At 40.8% G+C, this 11,808-nt stretch overlaps 1 protein-coding gene across 2 annotated transcripts in view; it reads left to right on the top strand.

Moving 5' to 3' along the window:
• Window positions 1-5,158, top strand: part of NOCT (nocturnin) — a 20,756-nt gene extending 15,598 nt beyond the window's left edge. Inside the window, exons 1-3 of one of the 2 annotated variants that reach the window (XM_075199794.1) lie at window positions 1-517; window positions 1,979-2,248; window positions 3,204-5,158. The exon at window positions 1-517 is cut by the window's left edge and continues 325 nt beyond it. In XM_075199794.1, coding sequence (XP_075055895.1) covers window positions 451-517; window positions 1,979-2,248; window positions 3,204-4,039 — 1,173 coding nt within the window. In that variant the 5' untranslated portion in view covers window positions 1-450 and the 3' untranslated portion in view covers window positions 4,040-5,158. The remainder of the gene's footprint in view (window positions 518-1,978; window positions 2,249-3,203) is intronic. The other variant, XM_075199785.1, reaches the window with a different exon arrangement.
• Window positions 5,159-11,808: the final 6,650 nt, after the last annotated feature.

Here is an 11,808-nt window from a genome sequence, read left to right as displayed (position 1 = left end):
CAAAACCAAATATGACATACTGTCTCAGAAATCAATACATTTCCAAACAAAATATATGCCAATTCAAATATCGGTACATTTGCAATGATATCAATTGAAACACAGCGCTACTAACTTAAAATGTATACAAGTTATTTATAAGTGATCCAGCCACACTAATTGAACGCAACATTGGTTCCTCTTTTGTATAATTCTCTTTATCACTTCTTACCAAGAACACCTGAGGTTTGACGGCAGAAAAGTGTACTTGCAGTTTCTTTGGAACAGATGTCCTTGAGTGTCATAGACGTGGCTTAGTCTAATGTGTTTAACATCCTTTATCTACCAATTGGTTTAGACAGACTTAGTAGGCAAGGGAATATAAATCCTGCTTGAAGTGGAGCAGACAGACTTCTTACGCGGTTACTACAAAACTTTGCATTAGTTTACACACAGAAAAATAAAGGCAGGATGGATATACATTTTGCGGATACCATGTCAAATGTGCAAATAGGATACCATGGTCTGTCTCATCAAGGTAGGATACATTATCCTTACATTATTTTATTGTGCTTTTAGGTACCGTATTTTTGAATATTCTGTTGCAGTCAAGTGTCACTGGAATAGAATACTTTTGCGCCCTCTTTATTTTATTATTTGTACATATTAGATAGGACATACTCCTCAACATTCTACACATAACAAAGGTGCAGGTGTCTGCATGTTTATTTTCATTAAGGACTGAAATGACTTCTATTGGTAGCACATAAACAGAACATGGTATTTAAAAAGATGGCATATATATATATTTTAGAAATTTAGGTTTTTGGGGTTTTTTTAACATTCATTTGTATGCTTAACTTTTATCAGGTATAGCTAATGATTCTGCCAAATCTATACAGATAATGGTAATGATTTAATAGTAATTCTATTGTGCTCATTAAGCTATCACACTTGTTTATTAACTGCCCATCATTGTGCTGGGAAGATGTGTCCCTTCATGCCTAAATCATGTGCGAAATGTAGATGGAAAACCCTTTACTGTATGGTATGTTCCACAGTAGTGCAACGGTACTTAATATAGATCTTCTTATCATATGTATGTAGAACTGTATGATTAGCTCACTGCCTGCTCAAACACAACTGGGTCAGTCTGTCAGATTGACCTAGTGGCTCAGACTGTTTTGACGGACTTGCTCGGATGCTAAATGATATCCGTAGTGTTTTACTGTCATGGATCCTTGGATGCTAGCCTTAAGCAATCCCTTCAAACAATGTACTCCTGTGTCTGGTGCAGAGCTAGATCAATGCTCTGTCTTTATCTGTAGGCAGGGCTACATACAGGTCAACATGTAATACTGAACACTGTCAAGAGTCTCATTCCATTCTGCTGTTATAGATTTAGGACTTTGGTGTGATGTCACATGGATGAATAGGTCACTTTATATTCTGTTCAATCCATAGCTAAAGTAGTCCCAGGATTAACCATTTTGTCTGGTTTCTTTGCTACATATGATACATATGGGGCAATTCAAATCTCTGCATTGTTTGTTAGAACAAAGTGGGCTGCGCATTATTACCGTTGCTATGGTAATAGATGCACATTATTACCGTTAGTACGGTAATTTCAACGCTGATTTTTTTTTTTCTCGCAGCTGTTAAACGTGAGCAAAAATCTGCGTTAAAATTACCGTACCAATGATAATAATGTGCGCCCACATTTAATCTGTCTCATAGTTTGCACTGTTGAGTGAAATTTAAAAATCTTTCTTTTGCTTGAGTTTATAAACAAATTAAAATGGTGCTAAATGCCCATTTTGGCTTCCAAATTTAGTTCTTCATTTTCACCTCTTCTAACCTTTTTATGGAGTTTTCTAATAATAGAACATCAATGATAGAATACATATGTCCTTTTTGTGACCACAAACTTAAATGTCCATATGAAGAACACCTTATATGAATAAGCGATTGAAGGTTTTTTTTGTTTCCCTTCTTACAGGGTGTTCCATGGGAAACAGCACCAGCCGCCTGTACAGTGCTCTCGCCAAGACACTCGGCAGCACAGCTGCCATTGCCCAGCATCAGGAGTACTTGGAAGAGTCGGAGCATGAACAGTCGGACCCACTGGATCCCAAGGATCTTTTGGAGGAGTGCCAAGTGGCCCTACAGGGACGGCCTGCTCGACTCAACAGAGAGTTTGTCAGTCGGAGGAATGATTTCAGCAGCTCAAACAGCTTCCGAGTGATGCAGTGGAATATTTTGGCTCAAGGTATGACAACATGCAGATATTAACCCACCTTTCCTTTATTTTTGGCCTATATGCTGTGAACAATGTCCTGGCTATTTTCTAATTGTCAACTATAAACTAGATATATCCCAAAGATATATTTTTGGAGGGCTTTTTTTTTTTTTTTTTGCGTGTTAGAAGATGAACTAGAATTTTAAGCTCAAACCCCCTGGACTTGTGTTAAGAGCTACATCCAAATCAAGTTTTGCCAGGAAAGTTTGTCGTCTTCCGATAATATCTGTAAATATAAAATGTTAACTGTTAAGTCTGCAAATTTGTTGGTGTGAAAATGGTAAAATATTTCAATGGAATACTTGAAAAATAACCTTAAAGTGGGCTGCATTTACATAAGTGGTGTTCTTGTCTGACTACACACTTCTGAATCTGTTTTTTAAAAGTGTGGTAGCTAAATAATATATATAGATTTTATAAGACATAAAAATTTAATTTCCCAATTCTGACATACATTAAGCCGCACACACTCAACACGTCTGGAAACTGTAAAATCAAAGTGGTAAAATATTTCCAAACGTTTGTCTATTTAAGTTTGGGCAAACCTTTTTTTACCTCCTCCACAGACAGCTTTTCTGGATTCAGCCCATCTGTCTTTTTGGGGAAAACATATAGGTTAGGAGTATACATGTGTGAATTGCTGTCTACAGGGACAACAGTTCTATATTTGTAGATACAGATCAATGTCCTTTGTATAACCCTTTGTATCTCCTCTGTTCTGCGTGGAGACTACTTAAATATGCAGCAGTGTAGGGGTGTTCTTAGAACTGAATGTAATAGTGATGTGTAGGGCCACACACTTTGAGAGTTGTGCTATTTATTAGATTTAACAATTGCATCCTGGACTATTTAAAATAATCTGATTACTTATCTAGTTTGAGCACCTACCTTTCATTAAAGTACATTTTTTTTTCTACTTTCCCAGCTCTTGGAGAAGGCAAGGACAACTTTATTAAATGTCCAATGGAGGCTTTGAAATGGGAAGAACGGAAGTATTTGATCCTGGAAGAGATCCTTATTTACCGACCTGATGTTTTGTGCCTACAGGAAGTGGATCACTATTTTGACACTTTCCAGCCTATCCTCAGTAGGTTAGGTTATCAATGCACTTTCTTAGCTAAACCATGGTCTCCCTGCCTTGATGTGGAGCACAACAATGGACCAGATGGCTGTGCCTTGTTCTTTCTGCAAGACCGCTTTCAGTTGGTCAGCAGTGCCAAATTACGGCTCTCCGCCAGGACTTTAAAAACCAACCAGGTGGCCATTGCAGAGATCTTACAGTGCAATGAGACCGGGAGGTTATTGTGCTTTGTGGTCACCCACCTGAAAGCCCGCACTGGATGGGAGAGGTTCAGACTTGCACAGGGTACAGACCTCCTGCGGAATCTGGAGTCTATTACCCAAGGGGCTAAGATCCCCTTGGTCGTCTGCGGAGACTTCAACGCAGAGCCAACTGAGGAAGTATATAAGCGTTTTGCCTCCTCTAGCCTGAATCTTAATAGTGCCTACAAGGTACTTAGCGATGACGGAGAGACCGAACCTCCTTACACAACATGGAAGATCCGCCCCACCGGGGAATCTTGCAACACTTTGGATTATATATGGTATTCCCAGCATGCCCTAAAAGTGAATTCAGCTTTGAGCCTTCTCACAGAAGAGCAAATTGGGCCCAATAGGCTTCCCTCTTTCAACTACCCTTCAGATCACCTGTCGCTAGTCTGCAACTTCAGTTTTAACATGGACCCCGACAGGTTATTATAGGTGTTTATTACTGTGAATTGTAGCTATTTAAAGAGGTAATAAAGCTAAAAGATGCAAGTGCTCTTGTCTGTATATGGTTCATTTACTCACCTCATATTTATTTTAAAGAACTGTTTTAGGTGTATCCAGCATGATTTAGCAGTCTGATCTTTTTTTTATTTTTGTCAAACCTTTACTGTTGGTACATCACTTAAATTGTTAAAATGAGGCGGAACTCTGTATCCGATATTAATATATATATATATAATTTGTATTTGTATATATTTTGCTTTGTGTTCTTCCACTGGGATTGTAGCATTTTTCAAATCAAAATGCCTTTTTCTAATATTTAATTTGTCAGATTGTAAGTGTTTAAATGTCACTTTATTCTAAATATTTATTTTTCTACTCGAAGTATGTATGTTAGCGTCTAGAGATCAACAATTTCAGATAGTTTTAATTGAATAACGGCATAGTGACTGGCCAATTCTTGCAATATGAGAATTTCCCGGTTCGAATAAATCCCACCCCAGGGTCTAATGTAATTATTATTTTATATATACAGAATACTGTATGTTTCAATTGATATTGTGGTTTATATTTTGTGAAGAAACCAAAATTTAATTTGTCAGCGATTTAAACTGAATTTTAATATGAACTAAAAAAAATGTACTAAAGATTATCACGAATGGTAGAATAGGTTTTCTGCAAAAAAAACAAATGTTCTTAATTTGAAATAATGGGAAAACATTTCATATTTTGCTATTCTTGTCTAATTGGAATGGTTAATATTTTTAAGACATTTGTCTGATGACCTCTTGTATGCTATGCACCTACATAAAATAGGATGTACGATCATTTACCCAAGTACTCCTTGAAAGCTGAAAACAGGACCTCAAAATGTGGCTATCATTTGTTTTCAGTACATAAGCTTTTCAGACACTTGATTGTACTAGACTTAATTGAAATGTAAACTTCCTGTTTTACAATCTGTGTATTTCGTTTGAATGATAGCAGGAAATAATGACTGTCATTTCTATTACTGTAAACTCTCACCTGGAACAATATTTGATACAGAGGAACGCCCCATATCACTTGTTACCATGCAGTCTATAAAAATAAATATATTTAAGAAGCGGATACTTGTGTGTTGCCGTTTGTTTACTTTCCCCCATTACTGTGCTTCTGTCAATTAGAATAATGTACTTAATTGAATGCCCACCTGAGACATTGTTATTGGTTTGTGTATACCCTCCTACAACTTAATCTTATTACCCCCACCAAAGCCTTTATTATCTAGGAAGTGGTTTAGTTTGTTGCCTTTGGATACCACACAAATCTGCAGTAGGTACATATATATACTGAATGTGCAGAGCTCAAGTGTCATATACAGGGTCTATAAAACAATAGATTTAGTTGCAGGAGGATGTGTAGAAAAGGGTCTTGAACACTATATTGAATAAACTTGGATTTCCTCAAATGAACATGGGTAGTAATGTGTTGTGATTACTGATTTCTACCAGCCACTCCCACATCTCTATAGGCAGCCCACCAGCTTCTATTGCAGACTCCTGACTGGCATTAAAAGATTACTGCCATAGGACAACCCCCACAAAGAGCAGATTTATATCCTGCCCAATACCTTTTTTATAGCAGGAAGTACAACACTAAAGAATGGTATAGAAACAGTGTACATTGCATTTAAGCGTTTATTTATATACAAGTTATTCCTTTAAAGCTGCAGTATTCAGTTTTGAACTATTGATCATCTAAATTGATCCGTATTCTGTTAGCATTATATATTTGTCTAACTGCACCTCTTTAATGAACTGCAAGTTACTGCATTTGGCTACTGTCATTTACAATGAATTTAAATTATGAACAAAGTCCTTTTGAGAGCAAAGTGAGGGAAGGGGACATTGGGGTTTGTCCCACCTTCTATTTATCACACACTGTTGCACTCTCAATCAAAGTTTTTATTTTTAAAACTAGAACTTATAGAATGGTTACTAACAAAAAATGTTTTTGCACTATTCACCTTCTTTAAATAAAGATTTTACACCTGCCAGCAAATTTGTTATTTAATTATACAGATTATGCATATCGTGCTGCATTCATGATAATATTGAAGTCAATAACCTAACCAGGATATGGCCAGCATTAGATTAATTTACTTGTATAATTGGTCTCTATAGCATTCTTGTAGGTAAGATTAACCAAGTTTTCTAAGCACCGTAAACATTTTTTTTAACTACAATGCATAGGGGATCTGATCAATGCTTTTTATGAAAGGTTCATAAACTGCACTCATTTCTACAGCCACACTGAAGTGCAAATGTTGATAAAACTTAACCCTTACAGCAGTGGTTCCCAAACTTTTGCAGTTCACGGCACCCTTAGTCTCCAAATTTTTTCAAGGCACCCCTCCAAAATAATTACTGAGCAGTCCTGTTTTAGAAGTAGTTGGGTCAAAAAAATGTAATAAGTATTTAGGTCAGGACAGAAATACTTATTTAGTTGTATGCAAAAATGCCCTCTACATACAGACACACTGCCCCCTCTGCATCCAGTCACTCTGCCCCCTCTCACGCTGCCCCCTCTGATGCTGCCCTCTGTCACGCTGTCCCCTCTCCTCTGCCCTCTGTCACGCTGTACCCCTCCTCTGCCCTCTGTCACGCTGTCCCCTCTCCTCTGCCCTCTGTCATGCTGTACCCCTCCTCTGCCCTCTGTCACACTGCCCCCTCTGCATCCAGGCACTCTGCCCCCTCTGTCACTCTGCTGCCCCGCTGTCCTCTGCTGTCCTCTGTCCTCCTCTGCTTCCCGCTGTCCTCTGTCCTCCTCTGCTGTCCCCCTCTGCTGCCCGCTGTCCCCCTCTGCTTCCCGCTGTCCTCCTCTGCTTCTCCCAGCCATAAAAAAAAGCAATCCGCCGGGACCCAGCAGCCTCCTCTCTCCCGCAGCTGTGACAGCTGCGGGAGAGAGGAGGCTGCTGGGTCCCGGCGCCCGGCGGATTGGTAAGTTTATGTGCTCTTTCCTTTTTTTTTTTTTTTTTTTTTTATGGCTGGCCCGCGGCACCCCAGTGACAGCGCCGCGGCACCCCTGGGAGCCGCGGCGCACAGTTTGGGAACCGCCGCCTTACAGTAATGTAGTTTACAGAATTGAGGTCAGAAAGCTTGTGAGTTCTCTACATGTGCCCATGTTGCCCCTCGCATGGCTTTGAATCCCAAATGCACTTTAAACACCCCCAAAGATACTTGTTATAATGGTTTTGACCTAAAACCTAGACTTTCATATGCAGTGGTTTTAAAACCAGTTACCTTCCAACACTTCAGAGGTTAGTATGGGTGACACACAGGCTAGTAACTCAAAGCGTTGATCTTGTTAAACAATAAGGCAATTTGTTTAGCAAATATTGTAATTGGGTAAGTATACATAGAAAAGAATGACCTTAATGTCACTTATGCTCTTAGATCAAGAGCTTCAAGATCTGTAGTCATGTACTGTGTGTTCTTGGTGCTCTGGGGAGTGTTCATGAATTGCACAAGTGCATATACAAACTAACGCAAGAGTGATTCCTTCATCTCCAAAACTTGTAAAGTCTCTATTAGAAATTGACTATTGAGACTTTTTTTTTTTTAGCATTAGGTGACCTTATTGAAAAGTTTGTTCAGCTTTGCTTTTTAGTATTACAAAAATAAACCATTTTCATCCACCTGGTCCTAACCTATAAAAACCACATACATAATCTATATAGTCTGTGAATCAAGTCACATATAAAGTTAACACATGCACAATTTAGCAACTCTGTGAAAAACCTCTTTAAAATACTTTCTAAACTTATTGTGACATCCAAACAGAAAAAAAATTGACATGATGCAAATAACTCTAGTGTTGCATGTAAAAGTTACTGAGGCTGAAAAACAAAATGAAGTTATTTAAAAATTGTGGGACCTGAAGTTGAACAGGTGGTAAAGGCGCAGAAAGCCGGCAAGGCACCTGGACCTGATGGGTTCTCGGCGGCTTATTATAAAAGGTTTGCGGTCCAGTTAGTCCCCCGTCTGTGCAACCTCTTCAATCCCATCATTAAGGGAGCTCCTTGGAAGCGAGGATCTCCCTGATTTATAAGGAGGGAAAGGACATCTATGATTGCGCTAGCGACCGCCCTATATCCCTACTTAATAATGATGTTAAGCTCTACGCCAAAATTCTCGCCAACCGACTTAATTCTGTACTCCCCTCCCTAACTCACTACGTTCAGGTAGGCTTTATTCCCGGCAGGCAAGCTAGGGACAATACGAGGAGAGCCGATGATCTTAGCCATATACTCAATGCTAGGAAAACCCCCTCGATTATTTTGGCACTAGACGCTGAAAAAGCCTTCGACAGGATCTCCTGGCAGTTCATGACCCACACACTGCAGCGTTTTGGCCTGACTGGAGATTTCCTGGCGGGCGTACAAGCCTTATATTCCTCTCCCTCTGCTAGGGTTATGGTCCATGGCTCTTCTTCGAACTGCATAACGATCAACAATGGCACACGCCAGGGTTGTCCCTTTTCCCCTCTTATCTTTGCCCTGGTCATCGAACCCTTGGCGGCCACGATTCGAGCATCACCGGATGTGAGAGGTGTGCACATGGGGGACTTGGAGAGCAAGATTTCTCTTTTTGCCGACTATGTGCTCTTGACACTTCTGCAGCCAAGAATATCCCTGCCCAACTTATTCTCCATCATGTCCCACTACAGAGATCTCTCCGGCTATAAAATTAATATCACTAAATCTGAGGCACTCTTACTTAACCTCCCTCCCTGTGATTGTCACGACATCACCTCCCAACTTCATTTTAGGTGGCAAAAGAAAAAGTTAAAATACCTGGGGATCTACATCACCACCACCTATGAATCCCTCTACCAGGAGAATTACCCGGCTCTCTTCCTCAAATTTAAATCTGACATCTTCTCCTGGAGACCCCTAATTATCTCGTGGCTGGGCAGGATCATCGCCGTTAAAATGTCTGTTCTCCCCCCACTCCTTTATCTATTCCAGACACTCCCCATCTCTGAATTAATTGCTATGCAGCGACACTTAGTTAAATTTGTCTGGCGGGGTAGGGCTCCCAGGGTCTGACTAACCCAGCTTAAGAAACCTACAAAATGCGGAGGTAGGGGCTTTCCGGATCTGAAAGCATATTACTGGGCAGCCCATCTCAGTTCCATTGTCACCTCCTTTGCTCCTTCAGCCTCCCACGCATGGGCAGATATAGAAGTAGCTTACCTCTCCCTACCAAACCTATCTAGTATTTGGGGCCTGCCTAAGCAGTCTAGGCTTGCACGGATCAAGAGATTCCCTACCCTTCTATTTGCTGCCCGGACCTGGGAGACCTGTAAAATCGCCACCTGTTTCCTCAACTTCTTTGAATATCATGCCCTTATGGCTCAACCCTGCCTTCCCCCCAGGTGGAATTCGGTCCTTCTTTCTATCATGGACCGGCGCGGGCATCCGATTTGCCGGGGACCTCCCAGATCAAGGAGGATTTATAACCCTTTGATGCTCTCCACTCCCAATTTCCCACACTAAACCCACCATTCTACCAATACTTTCAAATCAGGCATTTCGTTCTCTCTCTCCTGTCGGGCAACTCGCCTCCACCGATATCCTCCTTTGAATCCCTCTGTGTCTCCGCACTGCTTCGGAGAGGCATGATCTCCTCAATCTATAATCTACTTCTAGACAAATTGTTGGTCTTCGGGAGTAGCCACGAGAGAGAGTGGGAGAGAGATTTGGGTCCCCCCCCCCGGAGGAGGACTGCTGGGAGACCATCAGATCGAATGTAACCTCTAGTTCCATCTCCACCCTAATTAAGGAGAATGCATACAAGATTCTCTACAGATGGTATCTCACGCCTGACAGACTAGTTAAAAAGTACCCAACTACCTCCCCGGCCTGTTGGCGGGATTGCGGCCATAGAGGTACCTTCTTTCACATCTGGTGGTCTTGCCGTCATCACCTCCTTCTGGGATAAAGTAGCTTCTCTCCTCCCTTCTTCAATTCCCTATCCAGAAGGATCCTTGGTCCTTCCTCCTTTGCTACCCTATACAAGATGCTGATGTCCCATCTGCAAATTTGGCTTCGCACGTTTTGGCGGCCGCTAGGTGCCCGATAGCCAAATCCTGGAAAAGTGCAGCACCGCCCCGCGTCTCTTCTCTAAAGTCCTATGTCTGGTTCATTGCTAGTATGGAAAAAAAATCATTTTCCACCTCCGTGATAAAGACGATAAGTTTTATCAAATCTGGGCCCCTTGGTTACACCATTGATGTTCCCAATATCTCCCCTCCTGTAGGTTGACTCGTTCGTACCAGATACTTCGGTTTATGATAATCCCTTAGATAAAGCTACTTCTCCTGAGGTCTGAGACACCGACCTGTTTTGTTTTTTTTTTTCTTACCAGCACAGAAGACTCAGTCCCCCTCCCGCCCACCCACTTCCCTTTATAATAATAAGGATATTGTCTGTGTCAGTACGGTTTTCAGTTTTGTGCCACATGTTGCTAGGAACAGCAATTACTAATATGTACTGTGACAGTGATTGGCTTTTATTTTTTTCTTGTATTATGTCTCTGTTATCTATTTGTATGCTGGCTGTCACCCAGTTTGTTTGAATAAAAATTTGAGTTAAAAAAAAAAATAAACAATTGTGGGACCTCAAACTTAAAATTCCTTATTTTAATAGCGTAGGGATCTTTTATTTACCAACTTTAAATATTGTATTCCCCCAACTAACCATTATTCTAAGAGAATACCTCCAACTCTTACTTTTCAAGTTACAGGTACTGCCGCCCCCCAGACACCAGGGGGCGACAGTGCTGTAGACCACTTTCTGCTGGCTGCATGTGATATGGGTAACCAGATATATATACGTTAAGGACAGCATGTGCAGCCCTGCAACCCAACCCAAAAGAGCTGCACATTACTATTCATTTCCAAACAACTTCACCATCCCTGTATCCCTCATCCCAAAATGCATCCACATGCCACTTGGATCACCCTACACTCCTCCATACTTGCCTGAATAGCCAGAGCCCAGAATGCACTGCACCAATTCCTTCCATTGGTTGTGCTGCCTGACCTCCCTGCATGTGCAGAGCAGATCACATGAGCAGGCTAGTAGAGAATAAAGCTAGATACACACCTAAGCAATTATGGTGCAGATCGCACAATTCACAACCATTTGATCAGATATTGCAGGAGTGTGTACCCTCATGTTTTATCGTACCAAACATCACATCTGTTAATTTGTTTTTCTAAAAATCACAAATGATGGAACAATGTCAGACATATGTGGAAGTGTGTACGCACTTAGAACCAGCAGCGTAGAAAGATAGAGTGTACAGAGTCATGATATTTTCAGCAGATGGTTATGAGAGATCATAGATCTGAAGGTAAATTGTGTAGGTGTGTACATATGAATCTGCATGCTCATTGGGACTTTCAAAAAGCATTGCATCTGAAGTATGATTGCATAGGTGTGTACCTAGCTTAAGCGATATTGGAAGCAGCAGGTGAAGGTTTGGTGGGGCACCTGATGCCCACCACTGGTATAGACTGTACCTATAATGAGTCTGAAAGAAGGTAGCAGAGTGAATATTATAGAAATAGTAAAGATAGGCTTCTTTGAATGTCCTTTCAGCGTTATATTTTGGGGTTAGCGCCATTATCATTTTAGAAGGGAAAAAAAACAAACATACTGACTCCTGAAAAGATGGATGAAAAAAATTAAAGACTAAAGACACGAGCAC

Source organism: Mixophyes fleayi, chromosome 1 (genome assembly GCF_038048845.1).
Source record: "Mixophyes fleayi isolate aMixFle1 chromosome 1, aMixFle1.hap1, whole genome shotgun sequence".
Lineage (NCBI taxonomy): Eukaryota > Metazoa > Chordata > Amphibia > Anura > Limnodynastidae > Mixophyes > Mixophyes fleayi.
This window is presented reverse-complemented; position numbering and strand designations above follow the sequence as displayed.